We start from the raw sequence: 14,498 nt of genomic DNA, 5'->3' as shown, positions 1-14,498 counted from the left end.
TTCGGCTTTTTCTATTGATCTTAGAAGTTATCAGTACATTTAAATAGCGTTCAAAAAAGCCAATTAAAAAGTTGATAAGCAACTGAAACTTAGTATAAATATAGAATATTTACTCGGAATTATCTATCATGCAATTGGTTAATAAGTGTGGCCAATGAATTCGAAGGAATGGCAATGAATTAATTGATAAGGTATACATAAATAAAATAGTTAAAGTTAAAAACCGGCTAATGGACATTTTTTGCAAATCTTAGCCTTTATGTAAATTGGGTTTATTAGGTCTATTAAAATGTAAAAACTTTATTCCAAAAATCAGCAAATCTTTTTGTATACATTTGTTATATGTTTCGTACAATATATAATTTAAAATTGTTATGTATTCAAAATTATATGAAACCACTTTTGTTTCCATTTACAGAGTGAAACGAAAACCGGCATTCATTCATTCAAATCAAAGAAAAACCAACATTATACATTAGATTTCAAATCTGTCAGCATAAAATCATAAATTCGAACAACTCTCAGACTATTACATGAGCTGCGTTTCCAAAGAAAATATAAATTGCACAAGAAATTCTTACATAATGCACTTGCACTTGCACTTGCATAGATATTATGACTCTGGTACATATGTATGTATGTATGTATGTATGTATGTATGTATGATAGATAGGTGTTATGGCCGTGTGAAGCACGTTGACTGTGTCTGTAGTTTCTATGTGTTTGCCAGTTTTGAACTGTGTTTCAGTTACTATTGAGTTTGTGTTTGATCTATTGTAAAGTTAGTTTCAAATGAGATTGACTGAGAGTAGTTTACATTGCATTTATATTATAGTTCTGATGCTGTGTGTGTGTGTGTGAGTGTGTTTGTGTGAGGTAAAAATTTCTTGCCAACTGGACGTATATACTTAATGATACATATATGGCAGTACATTGGATTGTTTCAAAATCGCACTCTTCTAATTTGTTGGGGTGGTCTACACTTGTTAAAATTTTTCAATCGCTTCCACACACGCGCTATGCATCCGATATTAAATGATTATTGTTATTGTTCTATTTGAAGCCCCGCGCTTTATGGCTTCAAATAAATGAATCGTCAGTGCTCCTCCGGCGGTGTGCGAAACTCCGAGATCCAATCGGTGACGCGCAGCCGAAAGATTTCCGTCTTGGTCAGTATCCAATCGCGATATTGATGAGGTATATACTCGACTAGCTTATCGGCGATGTCCGGGTTCTTGAACATTATCAAATAAATAATTAGCACATTGATTATGAAGAGCAGCAAAAAGGTCATCAGCGATGAAAAAGCAACGCCCGATATGGCCGTAAGCCAGCAGCTGCCATTTGTTGACTTCTTTTTTTGATTGTTCTTTTGATTGGTGGATTTGATGGGGCCTGAATGCACAGGTTTGATTGAGAGCTCGTTCTCGGCAGCTGCTCCCGATTTCTTCGATTTTGATTTCTTGTTTGCCTTGTTGGACTTCTTAGAGGCCTCGCCGCCATTGGTCTTTGTGCTATGATTCGAGCTGGAGCTGCCATCGCCATCGCCAGCGCCTGCCATTTGTGCAGAGCTCAACTGGCGCTCCTGGGCCGCTATACGTTCACGTTCAATGAATTCCGACTTGTAGTTTGCACAAACGTTGACCTGCAAAATGTGAGCAAATTGTACATGAAAAGGCGCACTCGACTCAAGTGCCACTTGTCTTACAGTATTCTTGGCCGCCTGTTGGCAGTCCTTCAGCGTTGAACAGCGGCCCACAATTTTCTCCCAAGCGGGCGTCAAGGGATTGCCCTTTAAGTCTAAATAGCGCAAGCGACGCAAACGTCCAAAGCTCAAGGGTAAGTGCTCCAAGCAGTTGTCGTACAAGTCCAAATGACGCAGTTGCTCCAGTTGGCCAAAGTCATCGGGCAGAACTCGGATTTGATTCTTGCTTAAATCGAGCTGAATTAGCCTTGTGAGCGTGGTGAAGTTGCGCTATGTGAAAATAAGCTCAATTTTAATACAAATGGTATAATTTACTTATGATATCTAACGTACGCCGAGTGTGACCAGTCGATTGCTGGAGAGGTCCAGAAAGATAACGCGCTTGAACGAAGCCTGTGAAGGTAAAATATAAACTGAATGTGAGTTGTGACTCGAATATTGAACAGGAAGTTCAACAACCAAAAAGAAACCCCCGAAACAATTGTAAAATACAATATTTGGCAACTTTCCCGTGCCACTGACCGAGGGGTGGTAGCTGCGCTGCCAAATCACAAAAATCAACCCCCTGAAGCAATTTTGGTTGCACACATTCACATACAAACACACACACACGTACACGCGCGCTCACATCATAGCATACAAGCACACATCTTGCGGCGCTCTCAAGTGTAAATGCAATGCAGTCAACGTCAGCGTTAATTGCAAGCCAGCCGGCAGCAGGCAGGCAGGCAACAACAACAATGGCAGTACCCAACTGTTTGCGCGAGCGAGAAAGCCAATAACTGGCTAGACTAACGCCAGACAAGACAGCGCTTTGTTTGCACTTGTGCGGTGTGGTAAGCGAATCAGAAGGGTCAGATATGACCCAGCGCAGATGATAATTACCTATACTTGTAGATTTTTTATTGCAATTAATGGCGCACGCACATGTTTTACTTACAATTTCACGCACTGGTATTTCGGTCAGCTCGGAGAGGCTGAGATCACAGCTTTCATCCTCGATCCGCTCCTTTACGTTCACTTTCACTTTATCCACACCTTTTGGCATAATTGCTGGCTGTGTGCTTGTTAATTTGAATTATTTTATTTCTAATAACAAATGTGACACAATTTTGATTGCCAACTATTCAAAACGAAAACCAAAACACAGCTGCACTCGCCAAACGCCGCTCAGAGACTGCCGGCGCATGGTATCGAGAGAACGATGGTAATGCTTAGCGCAGGTGCCAGACAAAAAATAAAGTGACGTCACAAGTGCGCAAGAGAATGACACCGATTTTACATATATAAGAACGCAACAATTGCTTAAAATCATTAAATATTTAAAAAACTAAAATATAGTGTATTAATGCGCTTCGCAAATGCATCAAATTGCAATTATTAATTATGTGCAATATTTAGTTTTATAATAGTCTATCAATCTGGCAACGCCAAAAGTCTGAATGACTATCGAATAGAACAGGCAATTTTTTTTTGTTAAAAAGAACTTTACATTTAATTTGTAAATATTTCAAATTCTTTCATTATAAAATAACTGCGTTTAACAGCAGCTTCACTGCAGCTTAGTCCTCCTCTTCCTCGGCAGCAGCACCGCCACCACCCTGGTTCTTCTTCAGGTTCTTCCTCTTAACGCGACCGGGACGGCCACCACCGAAGGGCGACTTCAGAGAGAAGTCAATGTGCTTCTGCGAATCCAGGCGCACCACGAACGATGGGATGTTGACCACCTGCTTGCGCACACTGTATGAATGTAAACAATAAAGATTAGGTATATTAATACATACACTTGTGTTTAACTCAGCGCAAGGGCTTTCAAGTTGGAGCAATATGTTCAGTGCAACTTACGCTATGGAGCTTTGCAATATGGTCTGAGTGAACAACTGGGGCTCAACTACATGACCAAAAGACGTTGAGAGCCGGTGCAAGCTCATGTCGGCTTGTTCGACTCCCAAGTGGTCTTACTGAACATTTATTTTTTATTAAGCTATTGGCTTTTGATGCCTGGCGACGATTTCCGCCGCTGTCCAAGAGATAATTACCGAATGTGACGCTGACGGATCAACACACGTGCATGATGGATGGACTTGGCCAATCCAAGCTTGAATACTTGGGTTTGCAGACGACGCTCCAAGAAGTCCTCAATCTTCAGGCCAAGCACGTAATCGAGCTTCATGCGCGACTCGTCCAATACACCAATGCGCACCAAACGACGCAGCAGAGCATTACCTACGGAAGAGGCAAAGGAAAAAGTTATATTTGTTTCCAGTTTTAATTATATAGCCCACAGCTGGAGAACTGTTTTCAGTGTGTATTGGTTAACGTCAATGTTTATTCAGACAAGAAGTGTCAGAATTATATTATTTAATACAGATCATCATGACGTGGCCAGCAGCTTGGCATTGTTGGACAACTTACCCTGGAATAGACGTTTCTCGTCCTTCTCATCCAAAGTCAGCAGCTCACGGGCAGCCTTACGGATCTTGGCCAGGGCGTACTTGACGCGCCACACTTCACGCTTGTTACGCAGACCATATTCTCCGATGATCTTCAACTCCTGGTCCAGACGAGCCTTCTCATAAGGACGACGTGGAGTCACATAGGTCTTCGAGAAGACCGAGGGTATGCGGCCGTTAACCATGATTCCAACAATTCAACCGATACTGTGACGTTTAGAAGAGAAAATGTGGTTAGATTATAATCGCACTTTTCAACTTGCATCCTAGCACTTTTTCAATAATTTATAGAAGCAAATTAATGGAAAATGTTATAGCTGCACAAACGCGTAATATTTATAATATTTGCAACTATTTTAACGCACAATTCTTTAATTTTTTGGCAGCCGGCAAAATATACGTACGCTCGGTTTGATGTGTCACGCTGAAAGAAAGAGTGATGGAAAACTAGAGATGTGAGTTGCTTAACAGCTGCAAAGTGGCGAATACTTGCTGTTATGTGTGGAGCATAGTCATGTTCTGTGAGGAGCAAACATGTTATGAGAAAAAAACAGTGTGGCAACTCTTAAATCGTTTTGTGTGAATGGCAAAGCGCATTTTTTAAACGAATGGGCAGCACTGCAAAATTGCCAACAGATGGCGCTGTACAACGAACAAGTTTTTTATATTTAATTTAATATTTAAAAGAATTAGCAACTTGCCACAAATAGTGGCTTTGATTTATATCAATAATTATTCACCACCTTCGAATAAATCTTGACATCCGCTTTCCATTTTTTGAATGCGGCCACGCGAAAATTGAATATATAATTTCCCTTAGGCGCAGGTATTTCGGTAACTAAACTATTATCACTGACTGTTCCGTTGACGATAACATCCTGCTGTTGGAATAGAAACGGCTTGTGTTGCATGTAAATTCAAAATATGAGTATTGCAACAAACAAACCTGAACGGGACACGTGTAATTCAAATTCGAACATTTGAATACGGGCAAAACGGCAAAATTGAAAAGTCTCGATGCAAAAGAGCGACTACTGAGGGCACAATAATCGATCGTCTCATTTATGATGGGCATGCGGTAGGTTTTTGTGATACGATAGAGAGCCAGGTTTATCTGAAAGTTGTTCCAAGTATATATAAACTGGACATTTCTGGGTACTTACGGTAATGTCATCGATGGGCTCCTTGTAACGCACGGCTACATAAAAATTGATTTTGGTGCGTGCATTTTTGCTCCACATTTCGCAGCTCTTGAAGTAGCAAAAGGCCAGATCCAATGAATTGCACTCTGCCCTAGAAGTTCGAAAGAGCATTGCTCGGCTGTCTTGTGTAAGGCAAAGCATCGAGAGTAGCCGCAACAACAGGAACTTCTGCGCCAAGCGACATTTCATGTTTCCAACTCAGCTGTCAAATTGCGACTGATTCCGTTGATCGAAGCTATTTTATAAAAATAAACTATAATAACACTTAATTGCTTCATATTATGCCAATCTATAATCGGGTTCGATTTAACCAAACAATTATTTGTTTGCCCATGTTTGAATTACCTTAACTATAAATATATTCTTATCCAGATTAATATAAATATACTTTTTAATATGCACCTAACCTCAAATTCAGCAACACGCGAATGATTATGTGCCATATCTTGACATATAACTGAGGAGAAGTGAAAGGGCAAGAGCGAGCGAGAGGGAGAGAGAAACAGAAAGAGAGAGAACATGCATTTTGACCAGACTTAGTTGCCAAATGCCAAATCTAGCAAATCTGAAAATCGTATGACATTTGACCGGACTGTGCGAAAGTTTGACCTATGTCTATATGGGTTATAATCTTAGACCCCTCCATTTTCACCAAAGAGGCATGGATTTTGCAAAATGTCGGAAACACCCATCGAATGCGTTTTGACATGAGATCTTTGAACATTTTGGGCAGCAAAAAAGTTTCATACAAAGTTCTTTCACGATTATTCCACACATACGGGTGGAATTGCCCATAACTGTTTTTCTTAATCACATAAGGCAAGTGTGGAAAATTGGCGAAAAGCTGTTTCAAAATCATAATTTCTTTAGTGGTCAGCTTAATGTCAATCAGATCGCGTTACATATATCTTAAGTTCCGCACGCCAGACCTTAGATACCGAAAGCTTCAGATACAACATATAGTCACCATTCGGCATGGGCAGATCCATCAATGCACCCTTCTCGTATGAGAATCGATTAATGATGATATCGTGCTGTTAAGTGAGAATAGTTAATACAAAATGTTAGTTGAGAAATGTTACTCACATTGTAGGGACACGTGTGATTGAAGTTTGAGACGGCCACGAAAGTCCTGTGGAAGGAGTGGAAGAACAGATAGGCCTTCGGATTGCGCATATAATAGCAGAAGTCGAGACTCTGATTGAGCAGGAATGAGCGATAGCCATTCGATTTCTTGAACAGCTCCAGATTAATGAATATATTGTTCACCGGCGTCTGATGCAGCACGCTGTGCATACTAAAGGCGGCCACGCCCCGCCGCTTAATGGTCAGCTCGCATTGCCTGAACTCACAGTACGTCAAGTCATAGCAGCGGCAGGCCACATTGTTCAGCTTGAAGTGGGCGCCACGCACGATCTCTGGCAGGGCTTCGCAAATAATTAATACAACAATCATATAGCGCATTTTGTGATTTTGCCAGCTAAAGCTCTAAGGCGCAACTGATCAGTGCATTTCATTTTCGATGAACAAAAAAAGCGAGTGCTATTAAAAGGCAATTAAAAAGAAGTTAAACTTCAGTTGAGCTTCAGATATGCCCTATGAATATGGGTATAGCGGAGCATAAAAAGCTGCTAGCTTAGCTGCACCTTGGACAACCTGTCGTATGATTAATATATATATAATTGAGTGCCTTCAAGTTGACTTACTTTTATGGCGATGCAGTTGGCATTGTTCTACCCAACTGATTCAAGGCAGACTTGGCTCTCAGCTTGGTCTGAGTCTGTTTGATTCTTGCAGTCATTCAAACACATGCCAAGGTTGGGCAACTGTTTAATGGAGCAACTCCAAAATATAAAAACTCTTTCAGTTCTTAAGGCATCCAAGCCGTGTTTCGCACAGCTTAGCAAGCCTCACGCAAAGAAAAAAAAAAGTACATTCCTTTTATAGGGTATTTGTGATTCGGCACTGCGAATATGTGAATTATTTATATTCTTCCTATTATTGGCTTTATTGACAAATAATTATCGGGCTATTAAGCTAGATGTGGCTTGTGTCTATTTTATTAGAATACTAAAAGTGACATATGACATGCCTGAGTTGGCCCTTTGGCAACAAGTTTTTGTTTGCTTTATGCCCCGAAAAGTTTTGCACTAAACAATGTGCATTAGTTTGAAATATGCTTAAAAGTTGAAGTCGATTTCGGTGACCGCACGCAAAGTTTCAAAGTGGCGCACAGTTTTCATTGTGCCACATGTGGCACATGGCACGACTATCGATGCATTGCTGCTCGATTTGTTTTATTACCCGGCGAATGTTTTGTTGTCTCTCATATCACTTAGTGGCAAGTGGCACGTGGCAAGTGGCAGGTTGGCAGTTTCCCTTGGTGCTTCAGTGCACGCGAACGAAACGAATGTACGAAAGTTTTAATTAGACAAATTATAAGTTTCGCCACGTTGCAGCTTAAACTTGAACCAATGCCAACTTTAATATTCATAATGTACATAAAATTCGCAATATTCATGTTCTTAACAAGCTAGCTACCTGTGTTACCTGTGGCAGCCACGCAGCCTTGCAACAGGCAGCAGCTCAACAGTTTCCGCCAGAAACTTTTGCCATTTGGGACAGCCGCTTGTCAGCTTTGGCCATATTATTAATCCTTATTGGCCGCTCGGCACACAGTTTGTTGTAGCTGCCATAAAAGTTGATTGGCTCTTAACTGATTCTCTTGGCCTTCGGCAGCGCGCGTCAGCTCTTGTTAATTGATGTACTTTAAATTGGCACAGGCCGGGTCGGGAATAGGGTCTTAAGGCAAGGGAACATCGTGTGCAAGCAAAACATGTCGCAGCGCCTTTTTTTCAATTTAAGCAGCATGTGTGCAGCATGTGCATGTGTCGTATGCGTGATATGCCATAAATTGTGCCCACAATGAAGTGTCCCTTTTGGCCAAGGACGTTCGCCGTGCGCTGACAGGCTCAAATAACTAACCAGAGTAAGCAAATGGTGCAAATGCCTGGCGACATCTTTGCCACCGCTTGAACCGGAAACGGATATACAATTTTAGTAATTTTTGTGAGTGACCAAGGCAGCATGGGCCAACACAAAAAAAAAAAAACAAAAAGGAAATTGCCAAAAATAACACAAAGCAGCAGAAACAATAACAACTAGAAGAACTTTAGGTTTAACAGTTGCTCAGCGTTGCGTGTTGCTCTTCATCTGGCGTTTTGTGTTTGTTTTTATTGGCGTGAAATATGTAATAATGGATTTTCTTGCTTCTTTGTCATGTGTGTGTATGTGTGTGTGTGCGTTGATTTTCTTGGCATTGGCCTAAGCTGAGTGTCCTTGTTCTTGCCATTGTTCTGCTGCCAAGCGATGTTTTGTTGCTCGCATTTTGTGCCCTCTGTTTTGGGTCTAGGCCTCGTTTTTATGAGCCCAACTTGATGAAGTTATGTGCGTGTGCAGGACTATGTGCTCTATTTGATGGTAGTTTATGCACATACTGCCCTGTCTATAGTGCTTTTTTACTGTTCTCTGCCAACAAAATGCCAGAAAACGGCTAGCAAAAAGTGTTGCATACTTGCGGGCGGGCAGTTGCCCTTTGTCTCAGGGCCCTGACGGAAGTTTATTTAATAGAAATTTACAAGCTCTTCCAGCTGTCTTTTTGTGCAGCGCATTTGCAAGTCTGCCAGCTCGACTATTTATATTTTGGCACTCCATCTACTGGTCCGCCTTTTCGTCCATGGCCTTTTGTCAAGTTGTGCGCGTGCGAAAATGTGCCTAAGGTCAGGGCCGAGGGTACAAGCAATTTCGTTTATTGAAACCCACCATCATATGTGGCAAGTACTCTGCGCTGGTCTGCTTGGCCTGAGTCTGACTATGAACATTTTATTTGGTTGCGACTGGTGCATAAATCCGTCTGCCCACATAAACCGGATACGGTGCAATATTGCCTTTGGCAACATTACATTTGGCAAGTGCCTTGGGACTGTTCTGCGTACCCTGCTTAAGTTTAAATGGGCTAAAAGGGTTGATTGCTGTTACATAAAGCATAAGTACATAGCCAAGTTTATCTAAACATACTTTCTTGTGTGCAACATAAAAACAAATGACAACTGTTGTTAAAATTTGTTTAAACTTCTCTGCGAAATTCCATTTCAACTTACAGCTACTTGAAGCTGAGTGGAGGGTAGCTTCTAGTCGGATATTTTTATCTACTGCCATTTTTTTTTTATTATATTCAAATATTTTTAGTTTGCTTTGTCAAAAGTCACTAAACAATTTTCGCGCTTGGTTTTTTGTGTCGTGCAAAAACTTTAAAACGTTTTGCATTATTAGTTTTTTGTAGGGTTGGCTGTGTGGTGATTTAGGGGGTGGGTAGTGGGGGGGGGGGGGGGGTGACAGTTGCAGGAGCAGCGCACTCAGATATAAAATCGAATCTATTGCAGTTGAGTGAATGGCGTCTGCAGCAGGGTATAGGCAAAGGGGGCAGGGGCAGGGCAGCAAGGACTGCAATTTTTGACTTCGCAAATAGGTATTTTTTTTTTGGGTTTTCTCATCGATGATTGTTGCATGTTGTTGTTGTTGGTTTGGGTTGTTGTGTGCGCATTTGCCTGATGTTGATTGGATTAGAATGTTGCACGAGGAGCAGCAGAGCAGCAGAGCAGCGCATAAATATTTATAAATGTAAGCATTTCCTGGCAATCTAAGGGCAGCCTCTGATTGCTGGCCAAATAAATAAAGTTTTTCCCTCCGACTCTTTCTCTATTTTTATTTGTATCTCTGCCCCGCCCCAATCTGCCAGTTAGCTATATTAATTTGTTTGCTGCTGCTGCTGCTGCTGCTGCCACTCCAATGCTCTATTGTTATTCTCTGTGGCACTTGAATGTGCCTGCCTCTCGCACACGTGCAACATGCCGTGTCCTATGGCGTTTGGTCCTGGCAGCCCTCTTTGTTGCTTGCCTGCTTTTTGGGGGCAGCCTGCTGCTGCGTAAACAATTATTCGCTTTTCATGCCCCAAAATAGAACCACTTTTGGGCAGCGGGCGTATTGTGACTTTGACAAAGGCAAAAACTAAAATACATTTTATTTCTAACACTCTATCATTTTTCTTTTTGTATATGTGTGTGTGTGTGTGTGTGTGTGCGTCTACATTAATCGATCACAAGTGACCTTTAAATGTTACCAAACGAACTTGCAAACTTTGCAGCGCAGTCGGGTCTAGGGTAACTCCTAGTCGAGCATGCTGCTGTTCTATGCTTCTATGTTTTCACATATGACAGACCACTTAGGGTGTTTGTGTGTGTGTACGTGTGCGTGTGCGGCATATGTGTGTGCTTAGACAAGCATGTTAATTGAGTTAGTTTTTCTCGCTTCCATTTAATGGTTACGTGTTGATGATTAGCAATGCCAAAAATATAGAATATATTCTTATTTGCACAGCAAAATGTAATAAACATAACAGCTAATTTATTATTAGTATATTAAATACACATAAATTTAATAAACATATAGAAATTGCTTGGGCTGGCCGCTCATGAAATTGTTATATTGACAAGTGTTGAAAACGAGAGCTGAAAGCACAAGCACGCGGATGATGAGCAAGGGGCACTCGAGACGGGCAAGTGTTGCCAATCTATCTATACATATATATAGACAAGTGTGTGTGTGTGTGTGTGTGTGTGTATGTGTGTTTGTGTGTATGACAAGCATATGAAACACTTGACACAAGCAAACAAACATGACAAACACTTGCAACGCATGCGAGCATTGGCTGGGGGTTAGCGGGGGCTTAGGATGAGGGCTTAGTTGGCGAGCTGACAGTGTTGAGAAGTGGAAAGCGGAAAGTGTTGGAGCAGTCACAATAAAGTAAAAGCACATTAGAAATTGATTTGACTTGACATACGACAAAATTGAATTGTTCTTTGCAGCTTGGGGCGTATACATATTTCAGTTGAGAGCTGCTAGACACAAGTGGGCCATTAAAACCACAAACAGAACAGTTCGAATCAGCTCTATGCAGTCCATTAAGATGTTATAAGTGCCAGTCAAACGTCGCTTTTGAATATTAGATTACAATTTAAGGCGAATCACGAGTAGAGGGCAAATATTTGTTATCGATATGCAGAAAATATCGATTTATCAAAGTGAAATTAAATGCGATGTGAATATTTTGGTGAATTGAACATACGAAAACTTATGGTATAAAAGTGAGCACTAAATACATTATTTAATCCAGCTATCGATAAATTCTAGTTATCAGTTATCGATTTATTGATTGTCTTTTGATGACCCAAGCAGAATTTCAAATAAATATAAACATCTAATATCGAGACTGTAAGATACATACTCTATGAAACTGTCTGCTTATTAACTTAACAATAAGATGGCTGTCAATAACGCTTAATCTAATAGACTATAGGGTATGGGAATAGCTGTAATGCCAGGGAATTTCTCAGGGCCAAAGACAATTTGAAATGTGAAGGCTGCGTATGGCATTAAAATTCCCATTAGACGGCAAATTCAAGTGCAAAATGGCTGTCGTTAAAACTAATTAAACGAATTTAATTGCATTTAAAGAGGCACGTGCAAATTGCAAGCAATTTTAATTGCCACACACACACACGAGGGACCTCTAATTAGTGCAAACAGAGAGCCAAGAAATGCCAAAAAATAAAATAGAAAGCATAAAAGAAACAAACTCTAGATAGAATATGTCGCAATACGTGTTACGCGGCAAGTCGAAGTGGCATAAAAGGAAGCTGCAAAGGAGTCACGCGGTGAGTCAATAAAAAGTCAGAACGGCCAAAAGAAATGGCCGCCAAAGGAACTGAAAACTGGCAACTGGCAGCGGGAAACTGGCAACGGGAAACTGGCAACTGTGGCAGCAACAGAGCAGGACACATTCCGACTTAATGTGCGTTAAATGGCAAAGCCAAGGGCAAGCAAGGACCAAAGCGAAACAAACGTTGTGAAATGACTTTAAAAGGAAATATGTAAACCAAAAAGTTTTGGTCAACTTGCGCGGGGGGCGGCGCGTCGGCAGGGGCCAGCAGCTGAAGCTATTGTTGTGAAATTAAATTCCAACTAGCAGACGCACCAGCCAGGTAAGGACTCTGGCAGGATGAAGCAGCTTTTGTTATTTTTACACTTCATTGCCGTGGAATTTACTTTGTTGCCTCGGCTTTGTTTTCGACTTGGGATGCCGCAAGCGCAGTCCAAGCGTAAAGATAAAACTTGTGTCTCCTGCTTTTACAGCTACATTCTTCTTCTTCTTCTTCTTCTTCTTCTTTAGCAGCTACCACAACTTTGGCTATTTCTTAGCTGTGTGTGTGTGGGTGGGCCATTGTGTGTGCGTATTATTGTCATAATATTGTCCAACCAATGAAAAGTTTTTGCCACTGAACCGAAAGAAACCATCGCATCGAGACTTTAAATAATACCCTTGCGGGGGGTATTTTTTTTACGGGAACATATCCGAATGGATAAGTACACTAGTCTAATAGTTGATAAACGAACATGCACTTTTGATTTGACTTAAAGAAAAGGAGAAGAAATTAGAATCAATTCGAATTGCCAAATGACACAAACAGCTGCCAAGGTATCTCGATTAAAGGCAGGGTATCTAGACTTTCGTCAAAGTGCCGCTGGGCATTCTTTTGTGTTTTATTTTGATGTCACCCAAAGGCCAAATTTTAATAATTTTTTACTGTCGAAACTAAATGACACGCCCATCGATGGCAGGGGCGTGACAACGACTCGATAAGGTCGTCGAAGTTTGTTGACTTTTTCCGACAGCAAATGCCAAAGCTCAAGCTCAAGCACAGGCAAGCTTCCCTGCGAGGCCGAGGGTCCTGGCAACGTTGTCTCAACTTTTTATTTTTATTGAATTTGCACCTTGACAAACATTTTAGCAGCTGCCTGAACGATGCCAATGCCGATGCCGATGATGAGCCGGGGTTGGGTAGTCCTTGGCTGCTGGCTGTTGCCTTCTCCTCTTATTGTATTTATTTTGACAGCCACTGTGGCAGAAGGAACGCATTAGGTTATTATCCTGCATATGCTGCGTTATTTATGTAGTTGGAGTCTTCTTCAAAGTTCGTTTAATGCGACTTGCGGAATGTGTTTTTTTCGGCAGCAAGTTGGGAGCTGCCACAGCTGATTACTTTAAAGAGATTTATGCATGACTTTGCGTCTGTATTTGCCGTGTTTATATCAATTTGTAGCGTTTGATGTTTATTTTTATAGCTCATCTCATATACAGCACGTGGCGTATGCGTAATATTTGTCGGGCACAATTTTAAGCCAGGGCTTAAAGCACATTTAAGTCACAGCTGAAACTGACAATTGCAGGCGGATATCAAATTGACAAGTTTTTTCTTGCACTATCTACAGACTCGCCCCCTTCCCGCGCCTTACACATAGTTTGTGTGACAGCGTGGCGTATACGTGATGTGGACAAATGTTGCCAGGCGTTGATTTTTTCAACTCATGCTGGCTGCTCAGTAGCTCAATCTGTGTGTGTTTGTGTATGTGTTGCAAGTATCGCATTGCAGACGGCAGCAATTTCATTTGAAATTTAATGCCAAGTTTGAAAGACGCCGCGTGACTCGCATACACATGAGAGCGAGAGTTGCTGTTTTGTAGTCCTTGCCAGATGCCAGACACATTAAAGCGTGCGCACATTTAAAGCGACAATCACCCTTTCTCACCCCTCACAGTTTCTCTAATTAAATAGACTGCGCTCGCGCGAATTTTGACAGCTTTAAGCGCATTAGAATGCCATAGAGTTGCGTTAAGCTGCGCCAGCGAGGCGTCATCCCGTCACCAAAATAGTTGTGGCAAATGCCAAAATACCATTTCGAGGCTGTGGCAGACAACAAGATGCCGCGCGACGTGCGCTGCATACAAAATGAAGGCTCAACTAACGAGACAAGCCGAAAGGGGTGTGCCGGGCGAGCGCTTGACTACGTGCAGGCGTGGCTGTGTCCACAAGCCGAATTGTTATCGCATGAGAAAATTAAAAGCCAAAACAAACGGAAAAACAAAAAGCTCGACATGATTAGACTTGATGTACAGGCAGCTTGATTGAAGAATTGCGTTGAGTTGAAGATAGAACTCAGCTCAGCTGTTTTGTTGGGAGCA

The 14,498-nt window shown here is 41.5% G+C and overlaps 3 protein-coding genes and 1 long non-coding RNA gene across 4 annotated transcripts; 1 reads left to right on the top strand and 3 right to left on the bottom strand.

Annotated features, from left to right (window-relative positions):
• Nucleotides 1-284: 284 nt before the first annotated feature.
• Nucleotides 285-2,931, bottom strand: LOC6623327 (leucine-rich repeat-containing protein 59). The gene is made up of 4 exons (XM_002047254.4): nt 2,646-2,931; nt 2,039-2,098; nt 1,709-1,975; nt 285-1,645 (listed from the first exon to the last, which is right to left on the bottom strand). The coding sequence occupies exons 1-4, from the start codon at nt 2,751-2,753 to the stop codon at nt 1,097-1,099; spliced, it is 984 nt and encodes a 327-aa protein (XP_002047290.3). The 5' UTR covers nt 2,754-2,931; the 3' UTR covers nt 285-1,096.
• LOC138911056 (uncharacterized) lies at nt 2,106-3,417 on the top strand. Its single transcript, XR_011416358.1, has 2 exons — nt 2,106-2,541; nt 2,603-3,417. It is a non-coding gene; the product is annotated as an uncharacterized lncRNA (long non-coding RNA).
• On the bottom strand, nt 3,153-4,713 carry RpS9 (ribosomal protein S9). The gene is made up of 4 exons (XM_002047253.4): nt 4,563-4,713; nt 4,121-4,365; nt 3,745-3,931; nt 3,153-3,445 (listed from the first exon to the last, which is right to left on the bottom strand). The coding sequence occupies exons 2-4, from the start codon at nt 4,341-4,343 to the stop codon at nt 3,268-3,270; spliced, it is 588 nt and encodes a 195-aa protein (XP_002047289.1). The 5' UTR covers nt 4,344-4,365; nt 4,563-4,713; the 3' UTR covers nt 3,153-3,267.
• A 1,466-nt stretch (nt 4,714-6,179) lies between these two features.
• On the bottom strand, nt 6,180-6,841 carry LOC6623450 (uncharacterized). Its single transcript, XM_002047251.3, has 2 exons — nt 6,447-6,841; nt 6,180-6,394 (listed from the first exon to the last, which is right to left on the bottom strand). Exons 1-2 carry the CDS (start codon nt 6,822-6,824, stop codon nt 6,245-6,247), a joined length of 528 nt encoding a protein of 175 aa, XP_002047287.1. The 5' UTR covers nt 6,825-6,841; the 3' UTR covers nt 6,180-6,244.
• Between the last annotated feature and the right edge of the window lie 7,657 nt (nt 6,842-14,498).

Source organism: Drosophila virilis, chromosome 3 (genome assembly GCF_030788295.1).
Source record: "Drosophila virilis strain 15010-1051.87 chromosome 3, Dvir_AGI_RSII-ME, whole genome shotgun sequence".
NCBI lineage: Eukaryota > Metazoa > Arthropoda > Insecta > Diptera > Drosophilidae > Drosophila > Drosophila virilis.
This window is presented reverse-complemented; position numbering and strand designations above follow the sequence as displayed.